The 17,899-nt window shown below is 41.7% G+C and overlaps 3 protein-coding genes across 10 annotated transcripts in view; 1 reads left to right on the forward strand and 2 right to left on the reverse strand.

Annotated features, from left to right (window-relative positions):
* The first annotated feature begins 434 nt into the window (after positions 1-434).
* LOC123975641 (haloacid dehalogenase-like hydrolase domain-containing 5) lies at positions 435-4,659 on the forward strand. Its single transcript, XM_046057296.1, has 8 exons — positions 435-662; positions 1,516-1,719; positions 1,874-1,986; positions 2,085-2,178; positions 2,288-2,321; positions 2,448-2,622; positions 2,720-2,908; positions 3,419-4,659. The coding sequence occupies exons 1-8, from the start codon at positions 543-545 to the stop codon at positions 3,810-3,812; spliced, it is 1,323 nt and encodes a 440-aa protein (XP_045913252.1). The 5' UTR covers positions 435-542; the 3' UTR covers positions 3,813-4,659.
* Positions 1,437-6,427, reverse strand: gp9 (glycoprotein IX (platelet)). Of its 2 annotated transcripts, XM_046057298.1 has the most exons (3): positions 6,313-6,427; positions 5,235-5,991; positions 1,437-1,734 (listed from the first exon to the last, which is right to left on the reverse strand). In XM_046057298.1, the coding sequence occupies exon 2, from the start codon at positions 5,988-5,990 to the stop codon at positions 5,244-5,246; it is 747 nt and encodes a 248-aa protein (XP_045913254.1). In that variant the 5' UTR covers position 5,991; positions 6,313-6,427; the 3' UTR covers positions 1,437-1,734; positions 5,235-5,243. The 2 variants fall into 2 exon arrangements, with proteins under 2 accessions (XP_045913254.1, XP_045913253.1); XM_046057297.1 differs by lacking the exon at positions 1,437-1,734 and having other exon boundaries at positions 4,225-5,991.
* A 740-nt stretch (positions 6,428-7,167) lies between these two features.
* The window catches only part of LOC123974749 (IQ motif and SEC7 domain-containing protein 1-like), a 96,734-nt gene continuing 86,002 nt past the window's right edge, over positions 7,168-17,899 (reverse strand). For 6 of the 7 annotated variants that reach the window (XM_046055627.1, XM_046055634.1, XM_046055629.1 and 3 more), the window contains 6 exons: positions 15,019-15,144; positions 14,821-14,920; positions 14,445-14,606; positions 13,905-14,081; positions 12,156-12,205; positions 7,168-10,822 (listed from right to left, as the gene is read on the reverse strand). In XM_046055627.1, coding sequence (XP_045911583.1) covers positions 10,286-10,822; positions 12,156-12,205; positions 13,905-14,081; positions 14,445-14,606; positions 14,821-14,920; positions 15,019-15,144 — 1,152 coding nt within the window. In that variant the 3' untranslated portion in view covers positions 7,168-10,285. The remainder of the gene's footprint in view (positions 10,823-12,155; positions 12,206-13,904; positions 14,082-14,444; positions 14,607-14,820; positions 14,921-15,018; positions 15,145-17,899) is intronic. The other variant, XM_046055633.1, reaches the window with a different exon arrangement.

Below are 17,899 nucleotides of genomic sequence, written 5' to 3' on the forward strand. Positions count from 1 at the left end.
GTGCAGACTGCTGCATGTGACGCCGGTGGGTCAACCCAATAAGGTTTATGTTTATGAAGGCGAGGAGCTAAAATGGAGAATTAAATCTTACGGTCCATCAGTATCCATGTTGTGCTTTGTGCTGCAAATAAATGACCCACCGTGTAATATAAGTATATTTATATAAAATTGCGATGATCACAAACTCTATAGCTGTAATGGTGAGCAATGAGCTTGTGCGTTTTGCTGCAGCGCTGTCCCGTGTTTCATGGAAGGCGCTTGTGCGTGGAAGAAATGGTAAACTCCACCTCGGTGTCTAAAATGGCAGCGGGAGTTGCAGTGCAGATGCTGCTCCACAGCTCCTTCCGGCCAGAGATGCAGCAAGAGACCCGCCTCCTCCTCATATGTCGTCATCGAGTGTCGCCCAGTCAAATTATAGGCGAGGAAATATCAGGGGGGAAAAAAAACAAAACGACCGGCCGGAGCGAGCCGGCTCGTGCTTTAGTGCGGGGTTTGCCTTGACTATTTTTCTTCTCGTTTTAACCCTGTGATAAGTAAAGGAGATGAGGGGACTCCTGTCGTTTTACCGGGGCCTGCACACCCTGAGTAACCGTCAAGCCAGACGAAAAGCTGGGATTGTCGGTTCTCGGTGCGGGTTTTGCGGAACTCAGTCTAATAGCAAGGTACGGTTCGAGCTGTTGCTGCGCCTTGGGTCAGGCAACAATGCGTTGTTGGTCATAGGCAATATTTTGTGACTGGTCCAGATTTTTTTTTCTTCTTAACAATGTATCACATCGACGTTGCATACAGTGTTGCATGCAACTTTGTCAGATGTGGATGCGCAGGCATGGATGAAACAACAGGGGATCTGACATCAGGGATAACAGCAGATGTAGCTTACTGTTTATTTTCCTCCCCCCATGAGAAAAACAATCGCTGATACTCTTCCTAGATTGTTTTTCAGGCCCAAGTAACAGAAAAAAAACACAGGAAAAGCACAAAATGACCTTTTATATGCTTAGATAGCTGTAGGATAATTTGTAATATGCTAAAAATATAACGAAATACCCCCATGTACTGCTGTGTCACCATATATTTCCAACTATGGATTCACAGTGGCTGACATATGTTAAAAAAAAAGAGTAGAAGGCCCTTATTCTGTCATACTGTAGAGTCAGGAAATCACAACTGTGTTATTATACATCATCATGTGTGGAAACAATATTCACAGACATTATACTAAAAAGTCATTTCAAGTTAATATGGCAAATTGTAATTCCCCTTCTGTAGAAATTAAGCCTTTGAATATGCGTTGGCTCATGTTTCATTATCAGCCACATCAAAGTCCAGTAGGTATTTATTTAATCACCATTTCACCTCAGTTTTGATCATTTTAACCAGGCATGTCACATATTAGCCACTCTCTTTTATCCACGCTGTGTTTTTAGTTTTCTACTTTAAAAAAGAAAACAACAACCTCCACTTCTTGCCCACAGTTTTAGCTGATTAACCTGCGTTTGTCCTTCCCTTCAACAGCCACAGCCGAGCTTTGGGCTGCTGTTGGACATTGATGGCGTGCTTGTCCGGGGAAGGATGCCAATCCCTGCTGCAAAGAAGGCGTTTGAGAAGTTGGTCGACTCTCAGGGACAATTTGTGGTTCCAGTGGTTTTTGTCACAAATGCAGGGAATTGCCTCCGACAAACAAAAGCAGACCAGCTCTCTCACATCCTGGGAGTACCTGTAAGTTGTTTCAAGCTGTTGAAAAAATTGGCGTCATGACTGTTCTTGATGGAATATAAAGTATTCAGACACAAAACATGTACTTTTATTTTTTTTTATTCATCTGCTGTCCTGTCACCTCTGCTGTTAACCCCTTCTAACACTTGATTTCCAGATTACACAAGATCAAGTCATCATGTCCCATAGTCCCCTGAGGATGTTTAAGAAGTTTCATGACAAATGTGTGCTGGTGTCAGGACAGGGACCAGTCCTGGAGATTGCTAAAAAGTATCCTGGAAACTTGCTTTGTTATGTTTTCTGCTCATGATCCATTTAAATTAGGTTTGCATAACACTCTCCACTTGTCCTTAACACACCATCTTTAGTGTGGGCTTTACGAATGTTGTCAGCATTGATATGCTGAGGGAATCATTCCCATTGCTGGACATGGTGGATCACAACAGGAGACCCAAACTACCGGTGAGACATTGAATTCTGGTGCAGAGATTAGGTGTCAGTTACAGAAACATCAAACTGTTCTTTAGTCTTATATAACAGCACACATTTAGTTTCTCTTATTTCATTTCAGTCCAACCCTCTTGGCAAGCTTCCTAAGGTTGAAGGTAAGAACATGTACCTCTTATTTCATCTCCAAAGTTTATCAGCTGTAGACTAATAGTTACTCACTGGCATCTGCAGATTTTTGAGATCACATAGATTTCATGTTAATCTCCTAATTCCACACACAGCTGTGATTCTGTTCGGGGAGCCAATTCGATGGGAGACCAACCTGCAGCTAATAACTGACGTTTTGTTGACCAACGGTAACCTCAGCAGTGCTCACCAAACCCAAAACACACCTCACCTCCCCCTGCTGGCCTGCAACATGGACCTCATGTGGATGGCTGAGGCACATTCCCCGCGGTAAAGTTTTAAAATCATTGGCAACTGAAGCACAGTCTTAAGAAACTGCCAAATGTAAATGTGTCCCTTTGTATTCCACTGTTTTATTTTGTCTCAGGTTTGGGCACGGGACATTTCTTGTGTGCCTAGAGAACATCTATAAGAAGATAACCGGCAAAGATCTGAAATATGATGCTCTCATGGGAAAACCCAGTGAGCTGACCTACCATTTTGCGGAGTACCTTATCAGAAGCCAGGCCACGGAAAGGCAATGGAATCTTCCCATCACTTCCCTTTATGCTATAGGGTGAGACATCAAGTTTATTGCAAATGTAGTGGACTAAACTAAGGAAGTGGTGAGACTTGCATTTTTGAGACAGTCTGATGACAATATAGATGCAAGTAATGAAAAGAGCCATAGAGCAGGAACATCTACTGCATACTAAAACTGAGTTAACCCGGCCTGGCTTTTATTTGCCACTTAAGGAAAGTGCATGACTCACATTTCAAGTCGACTGAGGCTATGCTCAATAATCTGGTAAGAAACATCATATGAAAATACAGGACTCACCCTCACTCAGAACTGCCTGCAACTGCGTTAGTGAACATATCACACCTTCCCACCTCAGCTTTTTTGTCACGATTGTTGCCGTTGCTTGTGAGACAGCACTATGCGATTGCTTAAATTGCTCCTTAGTTGGTGGATACAGGAATGGAGTAGCAGAAAATAAACACATTCTTGCACATCAGTATCTAGGCTAGCTTTGTGCCCACTGCCCGAGCCACTGAGTAATCACTTCCCCTTCTGTGCTCTTAGGGATAACCTTATGACGGACATCTACGGTGCCAATCTATACAACTGTTACCTGAAGGAGAGAGTTGCGAGAAAGAACCCCAAAGCTGTTGCTAAGATGGTGGCCGCCACGGGGTCCACCACTGCGTTGCCCCAGGAGGACGAGATCGACAACCTGTGGGAGAGCGAGCTGGCGCTGCCCTCTGCCACTTCCTGTAAGTCCGTCCTAGTCTGCACAGGTGTCTACAACCCTAATGCAGAGGTGCCATCTGATGCAAATCACTGCATCAAAGAGACTGTGTTCCACGGGCACCGGGACTTCAGATTCGACCCTGCGCTAGTGGAGCCGGGCCACATTGTACAGGATGTGGCAGAAGCTGTTGACCTCATCTTTGAGCAGGAGAAGTTTATGCCCTAGTAGAGCTTTGAGCCAACAGGTTTTGTGTGACCACGGAGGACGTAGTTGTTGGGTGGGGGTAGGGTTTGGGGAGCATTTAACTGGGTATACCACTTAATGTATAAACCTGTATGAGCCTAACACTGTGGACATTGTTTAACCACCTGACAGGGCATTGACAAAGTAAGGGTCATCTTCTAAACTTTTAACGTTGAGACAAACTTTAGAGAAAAAAAAATCTATTTTTTGTTGTTGTTGTTTTTGTGGTAGTCTTTAATTACCTGTTCTTGAACTGCCTTATTTGACCCTACTAAGTATTTTTTTAGATGACAGTAATGTTTTAGATAATTACAAATCCTGAAACCATCCTATATTTATTACAAGAATTTATCAGTGTTTCTAAGAAGCCTATCCATATAACATTTGACCTTTATTCTCAAGATGACTTTTTATTATTTGCATTTTTAGCCATTTGTTTACCAATTTATCTTGGACAATCTATGCATGAATATGTGAGTAATGCTTGTGCTGTAAAAACAACTGTTTGATGTGCAATATTGTCCTGTAATAGTATTGTCCGTCTGCATTTTTGGCTAGTTGTGAGAGCCTTGACCATTATTTGCACAGATCATCTTTGTTAAATATTACCATATCTTCACGCCATAATCTGTTTGCTATGATGTACAAATTCATTTTTATGCTTTAAATTTTTAATTCCAGAAGCAAAAGCTAACTAGACATTAATTTAGCTGCAAGTACAATGTCAATCAAAAGCTTTTACTGCCCCAAATTTGACCATTTGTCGTAATTCACTCATTGTAAATAGTATTGTAACTTAAGACAATATAAGGAATAGTTACACACGTTTGCAAACTGTCTGTGTGATTTTTCAACCAATAACATTCCACCTGTAACAGCATAGTGTAGATCTTTCTTATTAAGTTATGTCTATCTGCTTTTAAACATAAATCCTCAACCAGCTCAGTCATAAGAGTCCTGTAGGATCAGTTGTAAGATAAATATATAGAATGCATAGACTGATGAGTATCTAGGAATTTCCAATTAGGTCTCAGTAATTTCCACTACAATTACAAGCCAAAATAGTTTTAAATACTCTTACATGTTCTGTTAAATTACCTATAATGAGCACATGTATTGAGCTTTATCCAAAAAATGTTGAAATAGTGTATGTTAAGATTTGCAGCGTACAGCAAAAGACACCTTTCAATTGGCTCATATATTTATCTTACATGCCTAAATGAGGCACATTTACCTGAATAAAATCAGGTTACATTGTTACAGTTACCCAGACATCCTCTCTGTAGTGGTTTAGCATAAAAACGACTTTAGGACAAAAATATCCCATTAAGAAATCTGTCATGCTGCCTTGTCTCTGCCCTCAACTCAATTTGTCACTTGTAGTGTTTTTGTAATTTCACTTACAGAGGTCCCTCAGGTAGCCTTTATCTTTATATTGTGCTTCCTGTGCAACACATCCAGTACTTGTGGCAGTAGCTCCATGTTGATAAGTGGCTTTTCTAGATCCTCCGTACAAGTGAGAGAATCAGAGTCAGGGCTCACATCTGACAGCGCAATGTCCAGCCTCCTCCTGTGCTTAGGCTTCAGGGAGCGCAAAGAGTCTGCCTCAAAGCCTGAATGTCTCTCAAGTATGTACAGAGTGAAGGTGGATATTTTGGCTAGTCTCAAGCTCCACAGAAGCAGAACAATTAGGCAGCATAGCACCACCCCCACCACAATGTTGTAAGTCCCATCAGTACAGCTTGCTGGCGTACAGGAAGAAAAGTAGTCATCACTGAGATCCGAGATGGCTTTCTGAGCCACAGAGCTTGGACTGGCACAGGTGGGTTCCTTTGAGACAATAGCCCTGTTCTTCAGCAGCCAGTTCCTCAGGTATCGGATCCTACAGTCACAGTGGAAGGGGTTCCCAGATAGTGAGACCTTTTTCAGATCCACCAATCTGTCAAACAGGCCAGGATACACTGAGGTGAGCCGGTTGTCCTGCAGATGGAGCTCTGTGGTGTCTGAGGGTAGATGAGGCAGCTCAATGAGGTTTATAGTGCTGCAGTTGACCCTCAAACCAGCAGGCAGGAGGGCTGATAACAGGCAGGGTTGGCCAGTAATGCGGGCACTTGATGTGGCCAAGAAAAGGAAGACAGCTAAGCTTAAACCAGAGAACATCCTGCAGGATCAGGAGAAGGTTATTCCCTATTTGCACTGTAATTTCCAGTTTGCATAATGATAGGAACAGTGAGGATGCTTTAGATGATGCTAACAGTGCAGCAAGTTGTTATATTGGAGTGCTCTAAAACCATGCATCGTCCTTAAAGCTGTGTATTAGGACAAGATTTGTTTATGCCAAAAGTGAATACACCAATGAAGTGAATTAAATGTCCCTGTGCATCCTTAAGCTGTAATAAAGAAAAGTATTCAGATATAACCAAATGACAAAGTGAATGTACCCCCCCCCCCCCTATTTTTTTAATTAAAAAGGAATACAGACCTTTTAGAGTCAAACCAACTTGGAAGTTGCTTTTTGTGGTGCCAGTCATCCTTAAAATCTCATTATATAGTCATACAGTCTAAGTTTAGGAGTATTTCCAAATTGCTCCTGGACTCAAGGTCTCCCTTTTTTGTAACTGACATGTTATTAAACGCAGAATAATCGCACACCCAATACAGATCGACGTCAGTGTGAGGAACGCACCAATGACTGCTCAGTTATGGTGCGTTTGACATGAAGGAAATTCATCTGCTTAATAGAGATAAGACTTATCTGTTAGAAACAGTGGTGGATGCCATCTGAAGCTCTCCCACACTGTGTTTACTGCAGACATCCACTGCGGTGCTCAGGGCACAGGGCGCACTTTACTGCAGAATACCGCTGGGAGTATGTACAGCTTTATGTGGATATTGAATTTACCCATGAGATATTTTGAAAGACAAATACTGGATGAGCTTGAGGTCAGAGAGAACATGTTTCTTAATGGAAATTCTGAGCTGCAAAGCAGAATGGACATATTGTAGCTGAATAGCAAAGCACTGGTTGATCCTATGAAGGGTGATGTAGCAGGTACACCTTTCACCCATAGATGGTGTAATAGCACAGATTTTCAATGTCATTTTTATGGCACTTTAATTTTTTGCCCTCTAGTGGAAATACTGCAACACTAGTGGATAGTATTGTTGGAGCCTGGAAGTGGAAGATATGAGAGCCTAAAGATAAGGCACTAATGTGAAATGCATTATGGGGGGAAAAAAAAGTTTCATTTCTGTTTGATTCACATGGACAGCTGACTCAGTGCTCAATAGGACAAAGCACTTTGTACACACTGGAGAGGGAAAAACAACACATGCGTACCATAAGTCATATATTCGTTTATTTTGCGTTCTCAACATTGTCACAGTTGAAGTTTTACAATAACTGGGGTCTTACTGACTCACTACTCACTGTACAAACAGAATGCACATATAAATGAGGCCATTCATGTGTTTTCCTTTTTTTCAAAAACGTGTCTCACTCCAGACTGAACAGCTTGCAGCAGGATGTTTGTGTGTACAGTATTTATATGTGTGTGTGTGTTTGTGTGTGGTGGGGGGTGGAGGGTTTTGTGTGCAAAAAGAGGATGGAGGCTGGATGTAAATGGCAGCAAACTTTCTAACAGTCTGTTTTTGAAGTCCACAGCAAATGTGAGTTCACAACAGGAGGCAGAGACAGTCGATATGTTCATATATCACCCCTCTAATCCATCTATGAGGTGATGTATATACATCCTGATCTTAACTGCAGATATCAGAATAGAGTACTGATCATATACACATTATGTACAGCTCCTTTAACCTCCGTCTTGGTCCCTTTACATCTTCATAAAGATAAGCCCTCCTTCCAAGCAGTTCATCAGTTTGCACACCAAAATCCCATATTTACATGACGAGAGCCCTCAGCAACGGAAGTGCAATGATCTTTATGTTTGTAATTTACACAATGGCTTTGTTGATGAAATGCATGCTGAACTTCAATAACTACTAACCTAATGTGGAACGACAAGAACACATCAACATCAGGAAATTCCAAACAAATCTAAACCAAAAGAGAAGACAAAATTTATAGGCTGAATGTTTTTTCCCCATCAGCTCACAGTGAATAGGACACATGATGATCCATGCAGTGCATCGTTGGGGTACTTTCTCACATAGAATGACTGTAAGACATTTGAAGCACTACAACACACACCAAAATAAACAGGTTCAGACAAAACTATGAAATCAATGGAAAGACATTCAACTGATCATTAAAGTCCCATATGTGATATGTCTGTCATCCGAACTTTCTTCTTCATGAGATACGTGCGAGAGTAAGCCTGACTTATGGCAATGGTTTTCTTTGTGAATGTTAAAATACATTTACAACCTGAATATTGGAACAAACAGTTTACTGTCACTAATTTACACACTAGAATAGACTCTTATTTGTAGAATGTAGAAAGTTATTCTTTACATATACCCAGTTCCTTTGTTCAGTTTGCATTTTGTATATTATAATTGCATTTCCTGAAAAAATGAAAGTGTTCTTTCATATGTGCTTATCCAGCAAAATATTTCTGTTCAGCCCAAAGAGAAGCATATTCCTTTTATTAAAATATATACACACATTCCTCTTTCCACCGTGAACTGTGTAAGTAAGCATTTATATATTCTTAAATGAAAAAAGTTTTTTTTTGTCACCTGAATCTCGTCCTGGACAACAGACTTCCACTTTCAGTACAAGTCTGCATTTTCTGAACATGATTGCACTTAAACTTGCTATGGTAACACTGATTTTGTTATACAATGTGCAGAGGATAGCCTCACATTAATAACATTACATGCAAAAATCACTTACTAGACATTCCACTGAACTCCAAGTCTGTACCTCTCATTAGACCACGAGGACAGCCACACATTAATTTACTGAGAAAGACTCTTGACAGGGGTCAAAAACAAAAATAAATAAATAATGACGCAACATGAAAAACGCACAAATTTGAGGGATAACCTTGTTCTTCATGTACAAAATCAGTACAAAGGTATTGCACATATGATAGAAAAAAGATGAAAAAAATACTTTACTATGTAAGAACCGATTTTATTCACTCACCACACCTTGTTGGTGAATTAAAAAAAAACAAACATACTAAACAAGGTAAAGGAAGGTTTCAAAAGTGTTTCCGTTTTTGATTTTAAGAGTCAAGGGAGCAGCTGTCGCATATTTTAAAGGCAACAGACTTCGCATGTTCAACGCGTTCTGCGGGTCCGTATGTAACATGAACTGAGCCTCCCAAGTGCATTTAAAATGTCTTTTACAGTTTAAGCAGCCACAGTATGAGTAGTAAACTGAGATTAAAACAACCAACCAGCCCGGTTTATCATTTGTAAGAGTTGACAGGAAAAGTCTGCTTTGAGGCTTCAGCTGTGACAGCACAGCGTTTTGAGGCCCATATGCAACAGCTGCCGTCCAGAGGCTCCTTCTGATCCATTTGAAAGGCAAAAATTCCAGAATAGATTATAGGCCTGGACTGAATGGGAGTTCACTCCTTTCTAATATACATCCTGTTACCACAGAGTCAGTATAATACTGATAGAATTCATTTTTGCTGATAATAATAATTGTAAGTATAATCTTACAAATAACTTTACGCACAATATACTGTACATGAAGTCTTGACTAAATAGATTATGCATTAATAATTGGCACATTTATTTATGAGAGCTAGGAGACAACACATATAGCTGTCATCTACAGTAAATACAGCACTAGAACTACAATGACTGAGAAGGTCAACTCAGCTGTTTACCTGTCCTTTGATTTAAGTTAGTGTGAAATGATTATATCTAGGTTCTTCACTACGTATGAGCTCTACAGGAGGCAACAACAAATTGCATTCATATGATGGTAGGATCTGCAAATCAAAAGAGCTGAAAGTTGACTTCTGAAAAGGCTGCGCACAAGAAATGATGCCACCGTTGTGACAGAGAATACAGTCAGCCACGTTCTCGTCTCAGGTCATCTTGCCTCCTGATTATGTGAAGGTAAGACAGGCTATTGAGGGAATGAAGCAGTGGGGAGCGGCATGGTGAGAAAACACATTTTCTCTACAGCCGTCACGGCCCGGCGGTGTGTGTGTGTTAGTGAGTAAAACATAGAGCATCTTCCTGTACAGAGCCCCGCCCCCACCAACAAAACCCTGATGGGGCCAAGCCCATGATCAGGCAAACTAGTAAAAGGCCCCTGGTGGAAGATTTGAGTCTGATTTCCATCCTGCATATTAGTTGGACCTGGAGGTGAAAAGGGTGATTGCGTGTGACTGGTTTCCATCACAGCAGCAGTTAAACACAGTGGACAGGCCATAGAGTTATGCTGTCAGTCCCTTTGGTGTAAGCAATTGTCCCTCGTTCAGTAAGTTCCCTGCATGCCTCTCCTCTCTGTGTTAGGAGCATCACACTACGGTGCTGATGCCACTGTGTTTGGGTTTGGGTCCGCCAGGCGCCGAACCCGCTTGCTGACTGTGGTGGTGAGGAGCATGTTGGGAGTGTGAGGCATGATGGGAATGCTGGCTGTAATGGCTGTGCTGCGAATGGGCATGTTGGTGGGCATGTGAGGCGTAGCCTGGGTGCTGGTGGTACTGCGTGTGGGGAGGGGGGTGGTAGTGGTGATGGTGGTGGTAAGGCGGAGGGTTCTGTGGGACTTTGCAGTACTGGGAATGGTGACCATGGAGCTGGGCTTGCACTGTGTGTGCTACCTGTGCTGTGTGGTGCAGGTTGGTCGGGTGGGGCTTGTGGGAAATGAGAGTGGGTTGACCAGGCGCAGGGAAAGGAGGGTGGCTCTGGGATGACGGTTTGCCTCGCTTGCTGCCAAAGAGCGACCCAAGGATGGAAGTCGATGCTGAGTTAGGGATGGAGGGATGGCCGCGGGGTGCACCCTCATGTGGCGTGGTGGCTCTCCGGCGTGTGTGTGGACTGCTAATGATGGACCCCTGCAGGCAGGAAAAAAAAGGTAACAGCATGTCTGTCAGACACTGAGCAAGTGCTCCCGCGCAGCATACTGAACTACAGCTACAAGGCACCAGCAGGATGAATTCACAGTTTTCTTATTTCAGATAAACAAGTAGCAAAATGTTATAGGGCATGCAAATGAGAAACTAAAAATGTTGTCATGGTAGGCAGCAGCAACACTAGGAATATTTCAGCTTCAAGATGAAGGGAGCCTACAATCAAAGGAGGTCTACTGTAAAGGAGCTAACTTGCTTGAAACAGTAAATCTGTAACAAGAGCAATTACATAAATACCATGGGGAGCATAAATAATGACATTACCAGGGGAAGAAAAGACATCATTTCAGCTTCATTGCAGTCAGTGTGCCAAACCCTCTAAGTCACACATGCAACTTGTTATAATCAATGGAGGCATAGTTTCCACATGCAGAGGATGTGACAGGCAAACTCATCATCCACACATTAGCATTCAACTAGAAATCAGAAGGCAGGAGGAACTAAGCTTTTGTGTGCAGACTTCACAACAGGCCTGGACACTTTTCTACCCCTTTTCTGGGTCAAACACTGCTCACTATCCAGGTATGAATTCTCCTTGAAAAGTTTTTACTTTGGCACATGCTTCATCTAAGGCTGGAGACCACATAACATCTTTGAAGGCAGAATGAAAGAAATTTTCAGGGTCCCAGACTTCAACCCAACGCATGAACTCATGGACACGTGAAATGAGGGAAAGATGAATGAATGAAATCCACATCTTTAAAAGTCTGTGTGAAGCCCAGCAGTAAACCTCGGACTATGAAGGCTATGTTCCTCCCTGAACCTTACAGCATTTAAGAGAAGTTGTGGATAAGGGAAGAAGAAGGACCCAGACAGGGAGAGGGACTGCAGGAGATGTACATTTTCCTAGTGTCTCACAGAGCTACCACCCTTCCACAGAGGAGAAGAACCAAATGAAAACCGCTTGGATGTGATCGAATGAAAGACAGAGACAGGCGACAAGGGGAGGGATCAGAGGAGGGATTAGTAGAGTCATGCGTGTTTGAAGATAAACTGTATGTTGGTCATATATAACATGACCAAAACAGGAGATCTCTGGCTTCCACAGAGGGGCAGGATCAGAGGCAGGCAACCCATGCATGCACACTAACTGAGGCAAGCAGGTTATAAGGCATCCCAGGAAGAAAAATAAATGATCCAAACAAATGGACTGAGTCTATGAAGCAAAGAAGGTGTAAGACCAAAAATAAATGGTGTGTTTTCACAGTGCACATCATCACATAGAGAGTAGCTTGGATACCAGCTGCTTCAAACTTACTTCCATATTGCTGTCTAGTGATCCTGCACTGCTGCGACGCCCCCGCTTGCCTGCCCGAGACATGCAATACCACAGATTAGAGATCGACAGCACTCTTGGATTTACTACAGACGTTTAGGCCGCCCATCAGTTCCGTAGGGGGCAGTGCAGTGGATTGTGATTGTGAGTAAGGTCAAAATATGGGCGGGAAGAGGAGAGCGCGTTCAGGTCTGGGAGGGTGGTGGGTGACAGGTGGAACTGTAGCTAGCTGTATAGCGAAGTCACATCTTCACTCGGGTTGAAAACTAAAGCTTCATTAGAATTCTAGTGATTTAAGTTTGGAGACGCACTTCGAGCTGCAGGCTAAGTCAAGTAATACGTTTACTAAATTTTGAATGCATTTACATAAAATTCAATAAATATGGACTCCAAGAGCATCAAGTCTGATAGACCAAGGAAATTGTGGACCGCTTCTATAAAACTTTGAAGAGGGTTAATGACGAAACAGATTTTTCCCAGTTTTTGTACTTGATAAAATATGACAACTCGTTCTTAATGTTGTCACAAGGTTTTCAAAAAAGGTTAAGGTTGGCAGAAAAGCCAGTCTTAGAGACAGTCACAAAGGAGGAGACACATCAAAAGCAATACAGTGGTTGTTGCACATGGGATGTACAGGCATATACAGGTCTGAGGGCAAACAGAGCACTCTCGCCGTTGTTAGGCACACTCAGCCAATGATACATGACCAATAATCACACATATACAGGAAAATACCTGATGTGTATGGAAATAACACAGTAAATACACATGAAATGGAGTATGGCAGGAAAGGAAAAGGAAAAACACTGCACAAAAATGACCCCACTAACATGCCACATCCTGCATTGAAAAACACAGGAGACAGAAGGGCGGAGGGACTCCTACGGACTTCTTCACTGACTGACCTATCATTCCCCATTGAGGTAGTGATCATAAGAACAAAGCGTATCGTATTACCAACAGTGAGGCAGACCTCTGACTGGATTTCATTTTGTTATCAAGTTAATCACCTGATAACTTCACATAGCTGTTATCTGTAATGAATGAAATGTATTCTTGCTTCAGAGACAGAGTGGCTGTGTTAAACACCGATATTCATGGATGTGAAATGACTGTTAACACCAAGATTGAAACTAAATCTTGATATTGTTGCTGCTTAAGAATGATACTGTAAACATCAGCACTGATTCGTTTGGTTCACATATATATTTGAGAGGAAATGGCACATGATGTTTGAATAAAAAAATAACATAAAATTCTCATGAAATGTCTAACAAACTTAGAAGTGCAAAAGTGTCAGGTTAAAAAAAAAAGTGACGATTAAAAACATGAATGGAAATGCTCAGAAATAAATCATCATCTAAATGATCAGGGGTGAGCACTGCCCATCAATTTCATTCATCGCTGAGAAGACAAATCTAGAAAACTGCATTTCTAAACAATTAACCTGTTATTCAGTCTTTGAATTGTTAAAAAGGTGGAGCACACTTTAAGTCTCTCTAAAACAAAGTATGCTGAGTACAAAAGAAGAATTGAAGAACACACTGTCCACACCAAACTATCCAATCATGAGTGAGTTAGATAGTGGATTTAAAGTCAATGTATGGTGCCGTGAAATAACATTTTGCTATTTTTATCCCCTTGGTATCATCACAGAGAGGTGGATGACAGAAGGAGAGTAGTTTTCCATTAAAGAAGCGGCCAGTAAAAACAAGAACATTTTGGCTGTACCTGCTTCGGAGAGGTCTCGCAGGGAGCTACTGAGGGCGCTCCTCTTCAGACCCTCTCCCATGGCGTAGGTATCATCCAGACTGGCACGGTTCATGCTCCCGTTACCAGCCTCTTTCTTCAAACCGGAGCTCTGTGACATGCTGGGCCTCACCACCCCCTTCTGCTTCTCCAGCTCAGCTGTGGAAAAGAGCCGTGGAAAGATTGAGTAAGTGGCAGTGGTTTTACATCTCACTCTGGCCAGGGAATGGCCTTTTAACTTCTCTGTAATGTATTCAGCAGCGATTCGCTGTCTGAAACTTATGAACGTCCACTATTGATCTATATAATTTCCAACATCCTGTTCATGTATGTCCTAAGGGAATTGCCTTTTGAATGTCCAGGGGAAAAAAAACCCTCCCTCTTGTTAGCTATCCTGTGAACTCTAAAAATTCTCCCTCATAAACTGCCACAGTTGAGTAATGAGGACCATGCCCTGTTTCTACTTGAGGTAGACAGAGTTAGAGGTGGGGGGGGGGGGGGGGGGGGGGGGGGGCAACTCACACTCTATTCTGTATTTCTCCATTTCCTGGACCTCAGCAATCGACTCTCGTAGGTCATCTGTGAACTTCTTACGGTCCTGGGGGTTGGGCGCATTAAAGTTGATGAGGACTTTGATGTCCGCACCTGGTATTGCTGATGTAAGCCTGATTCCATTTGGGTAATCTGGGGCACAGGCAAACAGAGAGGGAGAGACATTTACACAAGGGCCATTGATCAAAACCAAGTTAAAACACAGTGGGCGAATCTGTCTGAAGTTTGGAGTATAAACAATGTCACAGCCCACTGTTTTGACTTGCTAAATCATACACTGTGATGTAAACACTGTCAGCTAACACGCCACAGGGATGAAGACAGAATAAAAGGAAATGTCACTTACACTGATTTTCAAACAGCATGACTTGCATCCCATACAGAGAGAAAGACTGTCTGAAACTGTATGTCACTGAGTTCTTCTTTTTCTGGAAAATCTTGGTTACCTGCAATCATGCAAAGAGAATAATTTAAAGGTTGGTCCAATGCGAGAGGAGTGGAGATAAGGGGGAGAGGAGAAGAAAGGAAACGAGAGGACTTTTACCACTAGGAGGTCGTTGAACAGGAAAATCTCCCGCTGATGCAGTCCCAGCTTCTGGAGCTTGTTGGGATCTGGCACCTCAAACAGGCGACAGTAACACACTAGCCGGCGATGGGGCAGTGACAGCACCTACAAAGCAGGAAGAAAAGGAGCACAGATACCAACACTTCAGTGGTCATTTTGGCCTCCACAAGTTAATAAGGAACAGGAGTCATCTCTTCCTCAGAGCAGAATATAAAGAGGGTGTAGGCAAAGGATGAACGATTCACTCCTCCTATGTGTTTTGCATTCTTCACAGCAATGTATGGGGTGGACATTTTAGATTCTACATTTTGTCGGGCTGCCAGTAACGATTATTTTCATCATGATCAATCTGCTACTTATTTAATCTATTCCTTGTTTGGTTCATAAAATGTGAAAAGTGCCTTTACATAGCTATTCCCCCATGAAACTGTCCAAATGCCTCCAAAATACAAGGTCATTGTCAGATAAGACAAGGAAAAGCACCACACTTCTGCTCACAATTAAAAAGCTAAAAACCAGAGAATGTTTGGTATTTTAACTGGTTATCAAAATATAAATTTTCTGTCCATCAAGAAATCAGTTCATTGCTTCATCTCTAACACTGAGTCCCATTAATATGATAAGTCTGGTGATATACTATATTTTTGTCACTGTCAACAAAAAACCCATGAAAAAAATAAAACTATCAATGAACTGATCCTACTACAAAGTATCGCCTGTGTAGACAAAACCTGATATAGCTTATTTCTCTGTACTTCCATTGTTGTCTAAAAACTATTAAAATAACAAATGAACCACACTGTTGCACTGGGTGACATGTTCATATAAATACTACTATATTACTATCCTCAATTTCATTTTAAGTATCAGGACACCTTGGCATGTATTATCATGCCAATACCATGACAACTTACTGCATAAATAAAAGATAGCCCTGTTAAAATCATTGTCCTGTCTTGTATATTTTAATGCGGAACCCAGGAAGAGTGGTTGTTGCCAGGGTAGCAACTGATGGGGCTCCAAATGAACAATATTGAAGTTTTGTTTGTCATCATTTCAACACATATTAGCTTTGTTTCACCAATGGGAGTTAACTGGTAACACAGCATGAAGCACAAATCATTTTATATACAGGTGAAACTCAAAAAATTAGCATATCGTGCAAAAGTTCGTTTATTTCAGTAATGCAACTGAAAAGGTGAAACTAATAGATTATATAGACTCATTACATGCAAAGTGAGATATTTCAAGCCTTTATTTGATATAATTTCGATGATTATTGCATACAGCTTATGAAAACCCCAAATTCAAAATCTCAAAAAATTAGAATATTACATGAAATCAATAAGAAAAAGGATTTTAAATACAGAAATGTCAGCCCTCTGAAAAGTATAATCATGTATATGTACTATTTCCATGTACTATATGTACTTTGTTAGGGCCCCTTTTGCATGAATTACTGCCTCAGTGCGGCGTGGCATGGATGCTATCAGCCTGTGGCACTGCTGAGGTGTAATGGAAGACCATGACGCTTCAATAGCGGCCTTCAGCTCTTCTGCATTGTTCGGTCTCATGTCTTTCATCTTTCTCTTGGCAATGCCCCATAGATTCTCTATGGGGTTCAGGTCAGGCGAGTTTGCTGGCCAATCAAGCACAGTAATCCCTTGGAACTTTTGGCAGTGTGGGAAGGTGCCAAGTCCTGCTGGAAAATGAAGTCAGCATCTCCATAAAGCTCATCTGCTGAAGGAAGCATAAAGTGCTCTAAAATGTCCTGGTAGACGGCTGCGCTGACTCTGGACTTAATAAAGCACAGTGGACCAACACCAGCAGATGACATGGCTCCCCAAACCAACACAGACTGTGGAAACTTCACACTGGACTTCAAGCATATTGGATTGGGTGCCTCTCCATTCTTCCTCCAGACTCTGGGACCTTGGTTTCTAAATGAGATGCAAAATTTGCTCTCATCAGAAAAGAAGACTTTGGACCACTGAGAAACAGACCAGTTCTTTTTTTCTTCAGCCCAGGTAAGACGATTCTGATGTTCTTTGTTGTTCAGGAGCAGCTTGACAAGAGGAATACGACATTTGAAGCCCATGTCCAGAACCGTCTGTGTGTGGTGGCTCTTGATGCAGTAACTCCAGCCTCAGTCCACTCCTTGTGAAGCTCCCCCACTACACCTTTTTCTTCCACACTTTCCCCTTCCACTTAACTTTCTATTAATGTGCCTTGATACAGCACTTTGAGAACATCCAACTTCTTTTGCAATTACCTTTTGAGGCTTTCCCTCCTTGTGGAGGGTGTCAGTGATGGTTTTCTGCACAACTGTCAAGTCAGCAGTCTTCCCCATGATTTTGAATTCTACTGAACCAGACTGAGAGACCAATTAAAGGCTCAGGAACCCTTTTTGCAGGTGTTTTGGATTAATTAGCTGATTAGAGTGTGACACTTTGAGCCTACAATACTGAACCTTTTCACAATATTCTAATTTTCTGAGATTTTGAATTTGGGGTTTTCATAAGCTGTACGCAATAATCATCAAAATTATATCAAATAAAGGCATGAAATATCTCACTTTGCATGTAATGAGTCTATATAATATATTAGTTTCAACTTTTAAGTTGAATTACTGAAATAAATGAACTTTTGCACGATATGCTAATCTTTCGAGTTTCACCTGTAGGTTAACTTATGCACTGAACTGAACTGTTGACCTGAACTTTGAGGAGTCCTTACATACAAGAAAACAAGTCCTAACCATGTATTTACCATTGCAAGTGTACTGTACAATTAGCAATAATCTCTTACAAAATTATGTACAACTACTAGTGCTAAATCAGCACATAGCTCCTCCCATAAC

This window comes from Micropterus dolomieu, linkage group LG08, assembly GCF_021292245.1.
Source record: "Micropterus dolomieu isolate WLL.071019.BEF.003 ecotype Adirondacks linkage group LG08, ASM2129224v1, whole genome shotgun sequence".
Taxonomy (NCBI): Eukaryota; Metazoa; Chordata; class Actinopteri; order Centrarchiformes; family Centrarchidae; genus Micropterus; species Micropterus dolomieu.

What these genes read in the sequence shown, in the direction of transcription:
- LOC123975641 (XM_046057296.1), top strand. Translation starts at nt 543, where the DNA reads ATGAGGGGACTCCTGTCGTTTTACCGGGGCCTGCACACCCTGAGTAAC. An exon ending in GAACTCAGTCTAATAGCAAG is followed by an intron (nt 663 to 1,515) that starts GTACGGTTCGAG and finishes TCCCTTCAACAG; the next exon opens with CCACAGCCGAGCTTTGGGCT. An exon ending in GCTGAGGCACATTCCCCGCG is followed by an intron (nt 2,623 to 2,719) that starts GTAAAGTTTTAA and finishes ATTTTGTCTCAG; the next exon opens with GTTTGGGCACGGGACATTTC.
- gp9 (XM_046057298.1), bottom strand. Translation starts at nt 5,990, where the DNA reads ATGTTCTCTGGTTTAAGCTTAGCTGTCTTCCTTTTCTTGGCCACATCA.